The sequence below is a fragment of the Pecten maximus genome, chromosome 6, assembly GCF_902652985.1.
Source record: "Pecten maximus chromosome 6, xPecMax1.1, whole genome shotgun sequence".
In the NCBI taxonomy this organism is placed as follows: domain Eukaryota; kingdom Metazoa; phylum Mollusca; class Bivalvia; order Pectinida; family Pectinidae; genus Pecten; species Pecten maximus.
Genome location: NC_047020.1, coordinates 2,211,139 through 2,231,027, shown reverse-complemented (window position 1 = coordinate 2,231,027; position 19,889 = coordinate 2,211,139). Strand labels below are relative to the sequence as shown.

The 19,889-nt window shown below is 35.7% G+C and overlaps 1 protein-coding gene across 1 annotated transcript; it reads left to right on the top strand.

Moving 5' to 3' along the window:
• Positions 1–3,848: 3,848 nt before the first annotated feature.
• LOC117328708 (torsin-1A-like) lies at positions 3,849–19,873 on the top strand. Its single transcript, XM_033886203.1, has 6 exons — positions 3,849–3,964; positions 9,877–10,051; positions 12,272–12,537; positions 13,088–13,263; positions 18,030–18,157; positions 19,284–19,873. The coding sequence occupies exons 2-6, from the start codon at positions 9,883–9,885 to the stop codon at positions 19,571–19,573; spliced, it is 1,029 nt and encodes a 342-aa protein (XP_033742094.1). The 5' UTR covers positions 3,849–3,964; positions 9,877–9,882; the 3' UTR covers positions 19,574–19,873.
• Positions 19,874–19,889: the final 16 nt, after the last annotated feature.

The window sequence follows — 19,889 nt, the reverse complement described above, 5'->3', positions numbered from 1 at the left end:
GTATTTCATTTCAAAATATTTAGACCAATTAATTTAAAAGATTATAATTATATTCGATCACTCAATCCACCATGGAAAGAATTTATATAGGCTTGCCTGTTATTCGATCCAATTGATATTAACATCATGTCAATAAAATTTGTTGAAATGAAATGACTTTATCTGGTTAACCATAGTGATTTTCCACAAGGCCGGACGATATACCGTACTTTGCAATATCGAACGCTTTTATAAAATCGATGAAATGGACATAAACGGACGAATTCATCTCATTGCTCTGCTCTATTACTTGACGTATTCTAAACCTCTGGTCACTACATGATCTCTCCTTCCTCAATCCTTCTTGTTCTTCACGATGTAGCCGATCTGTCAAATTGTGTCTTCTATTCAGGCAAACTATACTGAGGACTTTGCTGGTTACTGATAGTAACATGATATCTCTCCAGTTGTTGTAATTTGATAGCCCCCCCCCCCCCCCCCCCCCCCCCCCCCCCCCCCCTTAGGCAGCTTCATGGATAGCCCCGTTTTCAAGCAAAGTGGTATTACCTAAGACACCCAGATCTTCCCAAGGATATCTGTCAGTATATTTAGCGTACATCTCGGTTGTGACCTGGCCAATACCTGAAGCCTCCCCTAACCTCGTCAATACTAGGTGACTCTATGTTGACATGCAGAACATTCTCTGCTGGCGTAATACATTGTGTACTTGCCTCTGACTCTCGCTCCACCATATAAGACTTTCTCAAATCAATCTTTCCAACGCTTTAAAACGTCTTCCTCTTTAGATATTAGATTGCCCTGTTGGTCTTTGATGAGTGGGTTGGTTGGTAGACTTAAAATTTTTTGAAGCTGGTGTTCCTGCTCGCTCTTCCAGTCTCTCTTTGTATGCTATCTTTTCTGCCCTAGTTCTCTTCTTAGAGTTGAAAGGATTTTCTCCTTCTTTTGTTTCCTGTTTTATGATATCTTCTATGTTGAAAAAAGAAATCCATTCTTCCTTCTTCCCTTTTTTGGCCCAAACAATTCCTTTCCAGCTTTGCCAATACTTTATAAAATTGTTGCATGTCAGTTTCCCCTGGATATTCTACGAGGACAACAAATAATTTCAGCTTGGAAGGCTTTCTTAACTTGTAGGTCTTTCAGCTTCTGATGTTCATAGGAGATGGTCGTTGATCTTAACTCTTACCGTTTCAAAGCTTCAGTCTCCGTTTTGCCAGCACGTTGATTGATCACTCTTCACATCTGCACTATGTTTGGCGACTTTGGTTCTTTGCATGACCGTCTGGAGAGGTCCTGGTTGATTTTCGGAGATCCTTGTGCATGAAGATGGTCCCACCATTCACCAAGTTGTTCTCTTGGCAAAGGTTACTGTGGTGATCTCAGTTGATCCAAAAGACCTTCCTGGCCCTTTATGCTCTCTTTCCCTTGATTGTCTTGTCCTACCTTGTCGTTTAGATCTTCCATGAGTAGTAAAATATCATGTGATGGTGTTTCGTCATCTGTTCTCTGTAGGCTGTCGTAGAAGGCATCTTTCTAATCTTCCTCTGCACCTTCAGCTGTGGTGTCGCATACCACGGTGGCGAGTTTTGCACAAGATGAGTATCTTGCGTTGATGATCCTTTCACCCACCGACTTCCTTAGATGTTATGATTACCACTCTGCTACTATGATGGTCATCTGATTGCCCTGAGTATAGATAGTATGTTGTGCCCTTATCAAGGCAAGCCAAGTTGTCATTTATTCGCGGAGCAATGTTGATCCAGTATTTTACCAAATTATATAAGATATCTTATATGTTTATGAGATATCTTATATGTTTATAAGATATATTATATGTTTGAGATATCTTATTAAAAGTTTATAAGATATCTTTTATTTATAATATATAAGATATCTCATAAAATATATAAGATATTTTATATATTTTATAAGATATCTTATAAACTTTTCTTTATAAGATTTCTTATATAATATATAAGATATCTTATATCTTTTATAAGATATCTCATTAACTTTTATTTATGAGATATCTTATAGAGTATATAAGATATATCATAAAAGATATAAGATATCTTATAAAGAAAAGTTTATAAGATATCTTATAAAGAACGAGACTCTCGTGAGACCGCGAAAACATAAATGTTCAAGAATGATTGCTCCCTCTGTAAGGTAACTTCCGTTTTGTTTGAAGGCACGTGGATCATTCACAACCAACCCTCTGTCGCGACCACGATCGGCTAGGCACGGTGCAGATATGGCAATTATAAATCTGTTTCAAACCATTTTATGCAGTTTCAGCTTCATCTCGGCTCTTTCATCGAGTGGGGGAGAGTTCATTATCTCAAATTCAAATCTCGAAGATATCTTATACAATTTCCTTATATAATATACAAGATATCTCATATAATATATAAGATATCTTATTTAATTTTCTTTATAAGATATCTTGTATCTCATTTAATATATAGGATATCTCATAAAGTATATGAGATATCTTATATTATATCTTATATAATTTGGCTAAATCCTGGATCAACGTTGCTCCTTGCATAAATGACAACTTGGCTTGCCATACCTTATGCTTACTGTATTTGCCCATGTCCTGTCCATCTGGCTTACTTGACACCTATCAGTTCAATCTTATAGCGGTCCATCTTTCTCACGACAATTCCCCAGTATGGTAGAGGGTTCGCACAAACCAGCATCCCACTCTACGAATTATGTTTGGTTAAAGGATGTTATCTGTCCTCTGGCAACTTTCTCTCGGTTTTGACCGACATCTGTCCTTCAAGTTTCCTGGACGATATCCATCCTTCTTCCATGTCTCGATTCTCTGGTAAAAGTTTATGTAGCGGTTTGGGTGTTTTACTTGGTATGGTTGCTAGCCCAAAGCACGACCTCCTGGACCTGGAGGGCCGGTGGTTTTCTGAAGGAGTGACTCTTAGCCACGGATTCCACATATTTAGAGGCTCTGGTGACACGACTTACGTCACTTCCATTCAGCTACTAGGAGTATTCCCAAGATCACCGCTAGGAGGTGTGCATGTGCAGATATCAAATAGTTCTGCTTTTGATTACATTTTTTAATTGGAAGCGTCCTGATTCACCGTATACTATATAATAAGGGGTACCTTTTTAAATTAAGAGCTCTTTTATAAACCTCAAATAATGCCTCTAGGCACGTAATTTTTTAAATCTCTGATGCATATAGCATTACAGGCGATATTGTTGCATGATTATACAACAATATCGCCTGTATTGCTATATGAATCAGAGATATTGTCGACATTTGACCTCGTTATTTGTAAGGAACTCCCCTAAATCAACTGATATAAATTGAGTTTGTACATTTCCTTTAACACAACTTGACTTAGTATCAGTATATAAGCTATAAATTACATTCTACCTTTGATATTACCCCCCCCCCCCCCCCCCCCCCCCCCCCCCCCCCCCCCTTAAAGTCTGACTCTCCATACAGTATCAAAGTGGGTTTTTTAAAGTCGACGAATGAATAGTACAATTTCTTATTTTATGATAAATACATTGATACTTGTGTTTGCATTAGAAAAAATATTGTATGTGGTAGCATACCCTTTCCTAAACCCGGCTTGTTGTGTGACAGAGTATAAGAGGCAGTGCTAATTACTGCTTACGTGTATAAAACTGGGTTTTTTCCGCGATTTGTCATACCTGAAACTTCTGTGCACATATAAAACCTGTTACCTGTATGGACCTGTACATGCACAGTTGTTGAGCCTTTTAGTTTATACTATACGACCTGATATTGATTAATTACTGGTGTAGTTCCAGGTACGATCAATCTTTACGTATTCAATACCGAAAGTAAAACTAGAGCCAAATATTTCTTTCAGCAAAGTCGTAATCAGGCAGTCAACACGGGTAGGACGTTATCAGGCGATCCTACAACTACAGAAATTACTATCGATAAACTATCAAGTATACGCAGGTAAGTTTGTCGGTCCTACGTAAACATTTACAGGTAAGTTAGCAGTCCGTTTGATGCAAATAAACACACATAAGGCTTCAGTCCAGTCGGTCCTAAGTAAACAAACAGATAAGACATTATTACGCCGTCCTATTATAAATTCCTTGAAGTCGTTTCCAATTCATTTGCAACAACTAAATGAAAGAAAAAGTATATATTCACAAACTTTACATAGTGACACACACATCTACAAGGACAAACATACGCATAATGGATTCATAATTTATCACTAGCTGTCTTTTAGCCAATCTTGTTATGCTGAACGTGACTTTGTTTGGTGAAGTTAAAAGTGATGAATCAGTAACACAGTTGAATAAAATTATTGAACTTGTCCAAAACTTGTTTGATGAAATGAAAATCACAACAGAAAAACAAACTAAACAAATAAAAACAATTCAACGCACGATATCAACACCCTCACAAACAGACACTAAAGTGAACGAGTTAGAACAATCCGTTAAAGAGCTAAAGGCTGAAAAAGAAGACATGAAAAACAGTGTTCCAGAGCTTAAGTGGCGCTCAATGAAAAACAATCTAGTGTTTAGTGGTCTACGAGAGGATAATGGTGAGGACACTGAATCCAAACTTCGGGATTTCCTCAGTATTGAACTCGGAATCAACGCGGTGGAACTAGGTAATGTTCATAGGTTCGGAAAGTTTGTGCGCGGGAAGAATATTTGCGAGGTTCTTGTTTAATCAAGACAGGTCCAATGCTCAAAAAACGCAAAAAAAAAACGCAAAAAAAAAAAAAAACTCAAAGGAACCACATTTTACATAAATGAACAGTTCCCATCTGAAATCGAAGATAAGAGGAAATTGTTGTATCCCAAACTCAAAGAACTGCGACGCAATGGTTGACGAGCCAAATTAGTTCGGGATAAATTGATCGTAGACGGACGTCTATACACGGGTGACATCGGTATCACTACGGGAGAGGGACAGGCGATAAGTGTTCCGAGTGAAATAACAATAACAATATGAATACAACACAGAACTTCAAGGAACCACAAACGACTAAAGGCTATCCACCCACAGTGACACCACCGGCAAAACGCGTGCGCACATCTGGTCGATCCAACTTCTCGGCCGACGCTAGCCAGGACCGATCCGACGAGGAAACTTTTGTTAAAATAGTGTAGGGACACGCGGAGGGAGAATCATCAAAATGTCTGCAAGATACTACATTCAAAATAACAAGTATTAATGTAAATGGTCTCAGTAGCAAACTTAAATGCCCAGAATTTATAGAATTTATTACAAAACATGATATGATCTGTATCACAGAGTCTTCTTTTTTTGAAGAAATCGAAAACGAATTACTAAACTCCAGGAATGATGTTAAATGTATTTGTCTTTTGGACGGTTTTAATAGTAGAACAGCAAACGCTCCTGATTTTATAGATGATATAGATGATGATCTTGATGACTAGGATGTAAATAAATTTGAAGAAATACATGTACCAAAGACAAGATTTTCCCAAGATCAAGTACGAAATAATTATGGCGGGTGTTTATTAGACATGTGTAAACACTGTAATATCTTTAATTTAAATGGTAGAATGGGCGAAGACCGAGATGTCGGTAAACTTACATGTAAGAAGTGTTGTAGATTATTGTATAGGGAATTTTGAACTGTTTAAATAAGTAGATGATTTTTCTATTAATGAATTTTCTTCTCTTTTGTCAGATGTACACTTTCCAATGCACCTAAATCTACTTAAAAGATGTAATATTACAAACGATTGTGATAATGAGGTTTCCGAAGATGATTGTTTTATTTCCAAACCAAAAAAAATGGAATGATATTGAAAAGGATAAGTTTGTGCAGTCAGTATCTGAAAGATACTCGTATATAGAGAATATTGTAAATAACATGTGCAATAATGAAATTGAAAATGTAACTTTTATCAATGAAACTGTAAATACATGTACTTTGAGTGAAATTTTCGTCGATGCCGCTAAACATGCTTTTGGTACTACCCAACCTATGACCAAACATTCCAATTTCAAAAAGCCATGGTTCACCAAAGATTGTAAATCAGCAAGACAGAATTACAGAAAAGCCAAAAGATTATATAAAAGATGTGGTGACCAAATATTTAAAGAAGATTTATACGACAAGGAACGCAAATATCGTAAAACGCTGAAGTCAGCAGTTACTGCACATAAAATTCAGATTAAAACGAAATTAAACAATTTAAGATCTAGAAACCCAAACGAATATTGGAAAATATTAAACAAGGGTAGTCCTAGTAAGAAAAAAACATGTAAGGCAGATATCGAGGATCTCTACAATTATTTTAGTAAATATTTTAACCATAATATTGAGGGAACTTATAATCATATATTTTCCAGTGAACAGCTCCAAGAGTTATCGAACCTGGGAGCCAATACTTGTTTAAATATACCTATATCTTCATCAGAAATATCAAAATGTATGTTTAGATTAAAAAAAACAATAAGGCTTTTGGTGAAGATCTAGTATGTAATGAATATATAAAATCTACTGCAGATATCATGCTACCATTATACGTCAAAATCTTTAATTATATATTCGACACTGGTAATATCCCAGATGTGTGGTTGATGGGCAATATTATACCAGTTTTTTTAAAAATAAAGGAGATATCCATGATGCTAATAATTACAGACCAATTACACTGGTAAGCTGTCTGGGTAAGTTATTTACAACCATTATCAATGAACGACTCACCAATTATGCAGATAGCATTGAACTTATACTAGAAAACCAAGCGGGATTTAGAAAACATCATTCCACAACTGATCATATTTTTTCACTCTATTCTTTAATTGAACTATCAAAACAATTCAAAAGTAAAATGTACTGTGCATTTATAGATTTTGAGAACGCATTCGACAGTGTCTGGAGATTAGGACTGTGGAACAAATTAATTACAAGTAATATAGGAGGGAAATGTTTAAGTCATAATTAATGTGTACAATGGAATTAAGACCAAAGTAATTAAAGGCGGTTCTGTCTCTAATATTTTTAATTGTAATTCCGGTGTAAGACAAGGGGAAAATTTGTCCCCATTTTTGTTTTCAATCTTTTTAAATGATCTAGAACATTTCTTAATATCACATGACTGTAGAGGTTTATCTAATTTGGCGGGAAAACTAGAGACAGAGCTACAAGTGTATCTCAAGTTGTATGTAATGTTGTATGCCGATGATACCATTCTACTTGCAGAGTCAGTAGAAGATTTACAAACACAACTTAACGTATTTCACACCTACTCAAAAGTGTGGCATCTTAAAGTTAACATTGACAAGACTAAGATAATGGTTTTTGGGAGAGGAACGGTGTCACGAAATATACAGTTCACCTATAATGGCAATAATTTAGAAATTGTGAAATTTTTTAAATATCTCGGGGTTTGTTTTACTAGAAATTGTTTTACACATTTGAATATCAAACAATTATATGAAAAAGGCCTTGGGGCCATGTATGGTGCTATTTCAAAATGCAGAAATCATAATCTGTCCATCGATTGTAAAATGGATATTTTTGATAAAGCAATCAAACCGACTATACTATATGGCTGTGAGGTTTGGGGGTTTTGTGACACCAAACTCTTAGAACGTCTACATATGAAATTCTGTAAACATATCCTTCAAACTTTATGATATATGGAGAATTGGGAAGGTTTCCATTAAATATAAATATAAAAGTTCGTATGAATGGATTTTGGGCCAAAATGATGGTTTCAACTCATAATAAATTGAGCAACAATTTTTTCCAAATTTTAAGACATTATAATGCTCAATGGTCTAACTATATTAAAAATATTTTTGAAGAATGTAATTTATTAGATGTTTTTGAAAACCATGAATTTACTAGTATGCGCTGCTTAAAAAATACTGTTTTTCATACCCTAAGAAATTTGTTCATATGTAATTGGAAAAATGACCTTTTCAATTCTCCGAAAGGGACCAATTACAGAATTTATAAACATGATTTAAGTTTAGAAAAATATCTACTTGACCTCCCTCCTAAGCTAGCTAATTCCTATTGTAAATTTCGAACTTGTAACATTAAATTACCAGTCGAATACGGAAGATGGAATAACATCCCAAGAGAAAATAGAATCTGTAGTCTGTGTAACCTGAATGAAATAGGAGACGAATTCCATTATCTATTTAATTGTAGCGATCATCAAATAGCATTAAACAGAAAAAATATATATCTATATAGATACTATTATGAAAGACCAAGTACATTCAAATTTAATACACTTTTTAATTTTGTAGTAGACGATGAATTGAAATCACTTGTGAAATTAATTAAAGAAATAAGTATACGACTCAACAATATTTAAGATAATCTCTTGCTTAACAAATGTATCGATGTATTATATCATATGTCCTGTACAAATTTTGTATGTATATAATTCTCTACACTTTATATGTTTATGAGAATAAAATATTGTCATTGTCATTGTTGGTCATAAATAAACAATCACAGGTAAGTCATCAGTTGGTATTAAGTAAACAATCACAAGTAAGTCATCAGTTGGTCTTAAGTAAACAATCACATGTAAGTCATCAGTTGGTCTTAAGTAAACAATCACAGGTTAGTCATCAGTTGGTCTTAAGTAAGCAATCACAGGTAAGTCATCAATTGGCCTGATATAAACAATCACAGGTAAGTCATCAGTTGATGTTAAGTAAACAGTTAAATAAACAATCACAGGTAAGTCATCAGTAGATGTTAAGTAAACAATCACAGGTAAGTCGTCAGTTGGTCTGAAGTAAACAATCACATGTAAGGTATCAGTTGGTTTTAGTAAACAATCACAGGTAAGTCAACAATTGGTTTTAGTAAACCATCACTGGTAAGTCATCAATTTGTCTTAAGTAAACAATCACAGGTAAGACATCAGTTGGTCTTAAATAAACAATCTCCGGTAAGTCATTAATTGGTCTTAAGTAAGCATTCACAGGAAAGTCATCAGTGATAAATTAAATCATCAACCGTGTTAAGTACATAAGCATAGGTCATCCGTGATAAAAATAGGTAGGTCTTAAGTCGGTTGTTATTAAATAAACACATATGAGACATTATTAGGCAGTCCTGGAGATACTAATACAAACTATGTCTGGATTTACCAATCAATTTGTTCTTTTTCAAGAGATGAAATAAAGAGTCTGGTTAAAAGAAAGTAGATTTATAGAAAAACTAAGTAAATTGATTCTAAAGTGATTTTTGTATCAAGCAGTGCTCCTCCATTCTTTAAAATTATTTAATGTTCTTTGTAATTATCACAAATTTATATTGTATAGAATATAGTAAGATTGTATAACTGTACGCCATGTATCATTGTTATTATGTATATGTGACCTCTTGTTACACACGCTAGTGTGTCAGAGTGATATCAATAAAACCTTGAAAACCTTGAAACAATATCAATGACAACAGGCGAATTATCTGTAAACGAAACACAAATGAGGCAACAGTCAGAATTAAGAAATAATCTACAGGTAAACAAACATGGTTACGCTATCGTGGCTGACGTTATCGATTAGTTTGAATTACAATTTCCTTCCATTTGGCAACTTTACTCCCTCTTTAAATAGCTATGTTCTTTCCTTAGCGGTACTTTTTTTCAGGAATCGCCTCCAATTTAGTTATCACAATAACATTATCCAATCCTTTACAAACACCATTCTTACGATGTAAAGGGCATTTACAAAAATAAACCTATGTAAACGTCTATGTAATTAATGTTATTAAATTACACCGTAATCGCCAGTGTTACGATATATAGACTTGTAGAATCCGTCATCTCCAACACAACAACCTACGTAAAAACTTTGTAAGTAGTGTTTATTTAGTTGTTTTGCCATTGTAGTATTCCATGACCAGACAAAGAAGTGTGGTCCTTATTTGGGCGCTGTTTTTGGCATTGATAAAAATTGGAACTTGCTGGGACGGTTTCTCTTCCATTTCATCCTTTTTTGAACCTGTCACGTGTAGGTTTGGTGGGGAGTGTTGTACAGATAACTACATTAAACTAGACGAGCGAGGTAAGATGTCGACAATACAAAACTAACAACAAAACATCGCAATTGCTTCAATGTTTATTTCTTTTCAAGATCAGATTGTATTTTATTTCAAACAATTACATGTGGAAAATTTTTTTTCATTCGTGTCAATTTCAGGCCAATGTCTTGACATTTTTTAATTGATCTTTTTCTTTTAAATTTGACCTGAATTGACACTAAGACATTTTGAACGTAGGACCGGATGCACTGACTAACATGCAGATGTGGTATATAACAGGTAGTATATTACAGGTGGTATATTACAGGTGGTATATAACAGGTAGTATATTACAGGTGGTATATTACAGGTGGTATATTACAGGTGATATAAACAGGCAGTATTTTTAAGGTGATATATTACAGGTGGTATAAACAGGTAGTATATTACAGGTGGTATATAACAGGTAGTATATTACAGGTGGTATATTACAGGTGGTATATAACAGGTAGTATGTTAAAGGTGATATATTACAGGTGGTATACACAGGTAGTATATTAAAGGTGATATATTACAGGTTGTATAAACAGGTAGTATATTACAGGTGGTATATTACAGTTGGTATAAACAGGTGGTATATTACAGGTGATATATAACAGGTAGTATATTACAGGTGGTATAAACAGGTGGTATATTACAGGTGGTATAAACAGGTGATATATTACAGGTGGTATAAACAAGTAGTATATTACAGGTGGTATAAACAAGTAGTATATTACAGGTGGTATATTACAGGTGGTATATAACAGGTGGTATATTACAGGTGGTATATTACAGGTGATATATAACAGGTGGTATATAACAGGTGGTATATTACAGGTGATATATAACAGGTAGTATATTACAGGTGGTATAAACAGGTAGTATATTACAGGTGGTATATTACAGGTGGTATATAACAGGTAGTATATTACAGGTGGTATATTACAGGTGGTATATTACAGGTGATATAAACAGGCAGTATATTTAAGGTGATATATTACAGGTGGTATAAACAGGTAGTATATTACAGGTGGTATATAACAGGTAGTATATTACAGGTGGTATATTACAGGTGGTATATAACAGGTAGTATGTTAAAGGTGATATATTACAGGTGGTATAAACAGGTAGTATATTAAAGGTGATATATTACAGGTGGTATAAATAGGTAGTATATTACAGGTGGTATATTACAGGTGGTATAAACAGGTGGTATATTACAGGTGATATTTAACAGGTAGTATATTACCGGTGGTATAAACAGGTGGTATATTACAGGTGGTATAAACAGGTGATATATTACAGGTGGTATAAACAAGTAGTATATTACAGGTGGTATAAACAAGTAGTATATTACAGGTGGTATATTACAGGTGGTATATAACAGGTGGTATATTACAGGTGGTATATTACAGGTGATATATAACAGGTGGTATATAACAGGTGGTATATTACAGGTGATATATAACAGGTAGTATATTACAGGTGGTATAAACAGGTAGTATATTACAGGTGATATATTACAGGTGATATATTACAGGTGGTATAAACAGGTGGTATAAACAGGTGGTATATTACAGGTGATATATAACAGGTGGTATATTACAGGTGATATATTACAGGTGATATATTACAGGTGGTATAAACAGGTGGTATAAACAGGTAGTATATTACAGGTGATATATTACAGGTGGTATATAACAGGTGGTATATAACAGGTGGTATATTACAGATGGTATATTACAGGTGATATATATCAGGTGATATATAACAGGTGATATATAACAGGTGGTATATAACAGGTGATATATTACAGGTGATATATAACAGGTGGTATATAACAGGTGGTATATTACAGGTAATATATAACAGGTAGTATATTACAGGTGATATATTACAGGTGGTATATTACAGGTGGTATAAACAGGTAGTATATTACAGATGATATATTACAGGTGGTATAAACAGGTAGTATATAACAGGTGGTATATTACAGGTGGTATATTACAGGTGATATATAACAGGTGATATATTACAGGCGATATATAACAGGTGGTATATAACAGGTGGTATATAGTAACTGTATTGCTCCTGCACTGAACAAAGTCAATCTAGTCATTCTTTAAAATAATATTATTATTTGAATTAAAAATTTAGATTAATATCATAATATTACTATAATATTATTATTATATATTAACTGAATATTATTGTTTTTGCAGCCCTGATGAAATCTCTAGAAACGCGTCTGTACGGTCAACACTTGGCTCAGGCCGCAATACTAAATCACGTTCATGCCCATGCGAGACCTGTGCATCAAACAAAAGCTTTGTCCCTCTCCTTCCATGGCGGAACAGGGACGGGTAAAAACCTTGTTAGCAGAATCATTGCTGAGAGTATATACAGGAAGGGAATGGACAGTAAATATGTCCATCTCATAGCAGCAACAAACGAGTTCCTTCATCCGGGGAAGGTGCACGAATATAAGGTAAAACATTATACGAGTGTTAATTGTATAGAAACGTACGCGAACTAATGAAAATCAGAGATATTTCAAATGATTACACTGCTCTAAATCAAAAACGTCCTTTGTATTATTAAAACATTATCAACAATAAAGATATAATTATGATTCAAATTGTTTCTGCCGATCAGTCTGTATAGATTCAATATTCAATATAATCGTTTTCTCTGTATGATTGTGTGAAACATTCTAGAAAGCATATTTTATTATCAAGGGCCAACAACATTATATCAGTTGTTAATCAGCGACGTTAGCACAGTAAGATAAATTATCAGGTCAGTACATTACTACATGTAATCAATGTCATGACATACAGTAATACAAATTTGTAATTACACAATGGGTAGGGAATACTTAGTAATACAGGTGAGTTACGATCTTGTGAGCGTCATGGATTCAAGTTTATTTATTGTCTATATTGACTACTATATGTCAGGGTGCACACCAATTCTGTACGCAGGGACGTGTTTGTATATACATAAATTAATTGTGCATTCTTTCAATTTTACTTCAGGTTAATTTAAAGAAAAGAATAGAGACAAGTGTATCTAAGTGTGAGCGTTCGATGTTCATTTTTGACGAGGTAGACAAAATGCCTGTCGGTGTCCTGGACATCGTGAAGCCATACCTCGACTTTTACAAAAACTTAAACGGCGTGAACTACAGGAAAAGCACATTCCTTTTCCTTAGGTAAGTCCGGATTGGCTATAGTATATAGTACAATGTATACATGTGTTTGTTTTATGTATAGTAGATACAGCGTATCTACTATAAATAATTTTAGTTTCTCTGCATAAAAGGGTATTTCTTTATCAACAAAATTAAAATAAAACAAAACCGCGGGACGAAACAATATAAGCCCCTCTCATGCCAAAAGGGAATGCATTGTTGTTTCAAATGAATTGTTTTTAGGTTACAAAATTTGAAGAAATCTACAGACACACATGCAAGGGCAGTACCCTTTACAAAAATAGTCCAATCACAATGTCTTTCAGGGAAACACAACTTTGTATCACGATTAAAAAGCAGACCGAGTTCCAAAGAGAAGCCGATAATTTTAAGAAAATCTCCGGACAAACAAAATGAACAAAGGGGAATAACTTATGTAAAGAAAAGGAATAAAAGATCGAATCAAAGTGTCATTCAGAGAAGCACTACTATACATATGATGAATGATGATGATAAAGCGTATCACATGTCACAGTTGATTCACTACTCCCGAATAGTATTCATTACTTCAGCTCTATTCTAGGTACCAGGAACTTCAAAATTTCAAAACTAATTCACAAATCCAAAGTCAGTTCTAAGTATGAGGAGTTTACATGTCACAGTTGATTCACTACTCCAGAGTCTGTTCTAAGTATCGGGAGTTTACATGTCACAGTTGATTCACTACTCCAGAGTCTGTTCTAAGTATGAGGAGTTTACATGTCACAGTTGATTCACTACTCCAGAGTCTGTTCTAAGTATGAGGAGTTTACATGTCACAGTTGATTCACTACTCCAGAGTCTGTTCTAAGTATCGGGAGTTTACATGTCACACTTGATTCACTACTCCAGAGTCTGTTCTAAGTATCGGGAGTTTACATGTCACAGTTGATTCACTACTCCAGAGTCTGTTCTAAGTATGAGGAGTTTACATGCCACAGTTGATTCACTACTCCAAAGTCTGTTCTAAGTATCGGGAGTTTACATGTCACAGTTGATTCACTACTCCAGAGTCTGTTCTAAGTATGAGGATTTTACATGTCACAGTTGATTCACTACTCCAGAGTCTGTTCTAAGTATGAGGAGTTTACATGTCACAGTTGATTCACTACTCCAAAGTCTGTTCTAAGTATCGGGAGTTTACATGTCACAGTTGATTCACTACTCCAGAGTCTGTTCTAAGTATGAGGAGTTTACATGTCACAGTTGATTCACTACTCCAGAGTCTGTTCTAAGTATCGGGAGTTTACATGTCACAGTTGATTCACTACTCCAGAGTCTGTTCTAAGTATCGGGAGTTTACATGTCACAGTTGATTCACTACTCCAGAGTCTGTTCTAAGTATGAGGAGTTTACATGTCACAGTTGATTCACTACTCCAGAGTCTGTTCTAAGTATGAGGAGTTTACATGTCACAGTTGATTCACTACTCCAAAGTCTGTTCTAAGTATCGGGAGTTTACATGTCACAGTTGATTCACTACTCCAGAGTCTGTTTTAAGTATCGGGAGTTTACATGTCACAGTTGATTCACTACTCCAGAGTCTGTTCTAAGTATCGGGAGTTTACATGTCACAGTTGGTTCACTACTCCAGAGTCTGTTCTAAGTATCGGGAGTTTACATGTCACAGTTGATTCACTACTCCAGAGTCTGTTCTAAGTATCGGGAGTTTACATGTCACAGTTGATTCACTACTCCAAAGTCTGTTCTAAGTATGAGGAGTTTACATGTCACAGTTGATTCACTACTCCAGAGTCTGTTCTAAGTATGAGGAGTTTACATGTCACAGTTGATTCACTACTCCAGAGTCTGTTCTAAGTATGAGGAGTTTACATGTCACAGTTGATTCACTACTCCAGAGTCTGTTCTAAGTATCGGGAGTTTACATGTCACAGTTGATTCACTACTCCAGAGTCTGTTCTAAGTATCGGGAGTTTACATGTCACAGTTGATTCACTTCTCCAGAGTCTGTTCTAAGTATGAGGAGTTTACATGTCACAGTTGATTCACTACTCCAGAGTCTGTTCTAAGTATGAGGAGTTTACATGTCACAGTTGATTCACTACTCCAGAGTCTGTTCTAAGTATGAGGAGTTTACATGTCACGGTCGATTCACTACTCCAGAGTCTGTTCTAAGTATCGGGAGTTTACATGTCACAGTTGATTCACTACTCCAGAGTCTGTTCTAAGTATCAGTAGTTTACATGTCACAGTTGATTCACTACTCCAGAGTCTGTTCTAAGTATGAGGAGTTTACATGTCACACTTGATTCACTAATCCAAAGTCTGTTCTAAGTATGAGGAGTTTACATGTCACAGTTGATTCACTACTCCAAAGTCTGTTCTAAGTATCGGGAGTTTACATGTCACAGTTGATTCACTACTCCAGAGTCTGTTCTAAGTATCGGGAGTTTACATGTCACAGTTGATTCACTACTCCAGAGTCTGTTCTAAGTATGAGGAGTTTACATGTCACAGTTGATTCACTACTCCAGAGTCTGTTCTAAGTATGAGGAGTTTACATGTCACAGTTGATTCACTACTCCAGAGTCTGTTCTAAGTATCGGGAGTTTACATGTCACAGTTGATTCACTACTTCAGATTCTGTTCTAAGTATCGGGAGTTTACATGTCACAGTTGGTTCACTACTCCAGAGTCTGTTCTAAGTATGAGGAGTTTACATGTCACGGTTGATTCACTACTCCAGAGTCTGTTCTAAGTATGAGGAGTTTACATGTCACAGTTGATTCACTACTCCAGTGTTCTAAGTATGAGGAGTTTACATGTCACAGTTGATTCACTACTCCAGAGTCTGTTCTAAGTATCGGGAGTTTACATGTCACAGTTGATTCACTACTTCAGAGTCTGTTCTAAGTATCGGGAGTTTACATGTCACAGTTGGTTCACTACTCCAGAGTCTGTTCTAAGTATGAGGAGTTTACATGTCACGGTTGATTCACTACTCCAGAGTCTGTTCTAAGTATGAGGAGTTTACATGTCACAGTTGATTCACTACTCCAGAGTCTGTTCTAAGTATCGGGAGTTTACATGTCACAGTTGATTCACTACTCCAGTGTCTGTTCTAAGTATGAGGAGTTTACATGTCACAGTTGATTCACTACTCCAGAGTCTGTTCTAAGTATGAGGAGTTTACATGTCACAGTTGATTCACTACTCCAGAGTCTGTTCTAAGTATGAGGAGTTTACATGTCACACTTGATTCACTACTCCAGTGTTCTAAGTATGAGGAGTTTACATGTCACAGTTGATTCACTACTCCAGAGTCTGTTCTAAGTATGAGGAGTTTACATGTCACAGTTGATTCACTACTCCAGAGTCTGTTCTAAGTATGAGGAGTTTACATGTCACACTTGATTCACTACTCCAGTGTTCTAAGTATGAGGAGTTTACATGTCACAGTTGGTTCACTACTCCAGAGTCTGTTCTAAGTATGAGGAGTTTACATGTCACGGTTGATTCACTACTCCAGAGTCTGTTCTAAGTATGAGGAGTTTACATGTCACAGTTGATTCACTACTCCAGAGTCTGTTCTAAGTATCGGGAGTTTACATGTCACAGTTGATTCACTACTCCAGTGTCTGTTCTAAGTATGAGGAGTTTACATGTCACAGTTGATTCACTACTCCAGAGTCTGTTCTAAGTATGAGGAGTTTACATGTCACAGTTGATTCACTACTCCAGAGTCTGTTCTAAGTATCGGGAGTTTACATGTCACAGTTGATTCACTACTTCAGATTCTGTTCTAAGTATCGGGAGTTTACATGTCACAGTTGGTTCACTACTCCAGAGTCTGTTCTAAGTATGAGGAGTTTACATGTCACAGTTGATTCACTACTCCAGAGTCTGTTCTAAGTATGAGGAGTTTACATGTCACACTTGATTCACTACTCCAGTGTTCTAAGTATGAGGAGTTTACATGTCACAGTTGATTCACTACTCCAGAGTCTGTTCTAAGTATCGGGAGTTTACATGTCACAGTTGATTCACTACTCCAGAGTCTGTTCTAAGTATCGGGAGTTTACATGTCACAGTTGATTCACTACTTCAGAGTCTGTTCTAAGTATCGGGAGTTTACATGTCACAGTTGGTTCACTACTCCAGAGTCTGTTCTAAGTATGAGGAGTTTACATGTCACAGTTGATTCACTACTCCAGAGTCTGTTCTAAGTATCGGGAGTTTACATGTCACAGTTGATTCACTACTCCAAAGTCTGTTCTAAGTATGAGGAGTTTACATGTCACAGTTGATTCACTACTCCAGAGTCTGTTCTAAGTATGAGGAGTTTACATGTCACAGTTGATTCACTACTCCAGAGTCTGTTCTAAGTATGAGGAGTTTACATGTCACAGTTGATTCACTACTCCAGAGTCTGTTCTAAGTATGAGGAGTTTACATGTCACACTTGATTCACTACTCCAGTGTTCTAAGTATGAGGAGTTTACATGTCACAGTTGATTCACTACTCCAGAGTCTGTTCTAAGTATGAGGAGTTTACATGTCACAGTTGATTCATATATGTCTCTATTATTATCCGATGTGTTGCAGTATTTCTTTCGTTGATACCCTGTTATATATGTCTCTATTAGTATCCGATGTTTTGCAGTATTTCTTTCGTTGATACCCTGTTAATTTAATATCACGTCGAACCTTGATGTTAAAAACACTGCTATAGGCAAGGAATATCCATCAGACATAAATGAAGTGTTATCATCACGCCATTTTTTCAGTAACACGGCGGGTAGTGCCATACAGAAGAAGGTGATAGACCACTGGAGGGAGGGGCTTCAAAGGGAATCACTCGGGCTTGTCGACATGGAACAACTGATTATTACAGAAGCGTTAAACGAAAAAAAAAGTAAGTGTTCAAATGGACTTCAAAGTAAGATGAACACATTACTCAAATAAACGATTGGTTACAAATTTAAGCTTTGTTCGAACACATCAATATTTCTGAATCTTTCAGTTGAGCAAGGTGCAACAAACCATATAAGTCAGTAGAGTGAGCAAATTATAAACAAATAACTTTTAACCGAATTACTAAATCACTGATATTTGTTAGACCAGTCTACAATGTCCTTGTCCATATGTCCATGTCTTTGTGTGTATACAGAAAACTTTTTTTGTTTTTGTTTTTTGCTCATTTTGTCTTTGTTGTTGTTGTACCCCATCCCTCCAAATCTCCAGTCTATTACATTCTTTGTTATTCTACAATGTTTCAATCAAAGATAAAATCAGTATACTTTAATAATAAATCCAACTACCTCATTTAGTTAATCCGATACATTTTGTATATCGTAATATATTTTTATACCACCAGGGAGAATGTAATGTTGATAGTTTGTATGTAATGCTTCCCCATATGTTTATATGTATGTTATCGTACGTCTTGTAAAAAAAATAAGATTAATAAAAAATAAATAAAAAAAAAGATGAACAAATTTCTAAACATTCCACGAGTCGTCTCGGGTTTAGAAACTCGGCGTATTATTCTACTATCGCATCAGTTGAATGGACTAACGAAGGGAATCCCACATCTGGGCGTCCAATGAGAATATTATATATAGTCGCAGGACAAAACGACAAGTAGTTTGGAGTCGCAAAATGATCGGCAACTTCAAAATCCTCGCCCTCCTTGGGCCGAGATCTGCTAATCTTATCCAAATGTCGAAATATTAGGCCTATATCATCGAGTTCAATGGACATCTCGGGCACCAGTTGAAAATGGCATCCAATTAGCCAATATGAAAACATGCCGATTAATAGTCAAAATAAGAAATCAAATTATTTCCTTGAAAGAGGATTTGGAAACAACCGATATGACGGAGGTTTTCGTAAACAAACTGATCTGTAGATGACTGCAGAATCAATTACAGATGTATGATGTTACTGTCCCCAATATGTTACAAACATTTTTACTAATACACACTGTTACTTTCACGCTGATTTTAATGAAAAATGTTATTAAAATACCTATTTTCCAGGCGGATTATGGCATAGCAGCATCCTCCTCCATCACATGGTCTCCGCTCACGTGCCATTTTTACCTTTGGAGCGTAAGCATGTACGCGAGTGTGTAAAAGACAGTCTAGTCGCAAAACGGTATTATCCTCGACGTGATGTTATTGATGAGCGAGACGTGCGAGACATTACGGCCCAACTATCATACTATCCGGACGAGGAGGAACTGTTTTCTACAACAGGATGTAAGCGAGTTCCAGAGAAAGTGGATTACATCATGGCATACGACAATTATAAGAAGTACAAGCATTGATATACACTGCCACACACTCCAGAAGTAACTCCAGTTCAAGTCTGTTGGTGTTGAATTTGCGGTATACGTGTATAGATCTATCGTGTGCGCGGTGTATCTTATGCATGCTTTGTAAAATTGTTTCATGATTTGCGTCCAAGTAGGTGTACAATAATGACAGCCTAGCTCTTGCTTTCTGTTCCGTTTTAATGCTTACCGTTCATGACCTTGAAACTGGGAAAGGTTTGAACAATTTAAACCGCCTCATCCAAACATTTGACTGGCCAAATAAAGTCGTCCTAGACCTTTCTGGTATCTAAGTCTTTGAAATGTTTTG

Coding starts and splice junctions, on each gene's coding strand:
- LOC117328708 (XM_033886203.1), top strand. CDS start 9,883: ATGACCAGACAAAGAAGTGTGGTCCTTATTTGGGCGCTGTTTTTGGCA. Junction 12,538..13,087: donor GGAAGGTGCACGAATATAAG/GTAAAACATTAT, acceptor ATTTTACTTCAG/GTTAATTTAAAGAAAAGAAT. Junction 13,264..18,029: donor AGCACATTCCTTTTCCTTAG/GTAAGTCCGGAT, acceptor CCATTTTTTCAG/TAACACGGCGGGTAGTGCCA.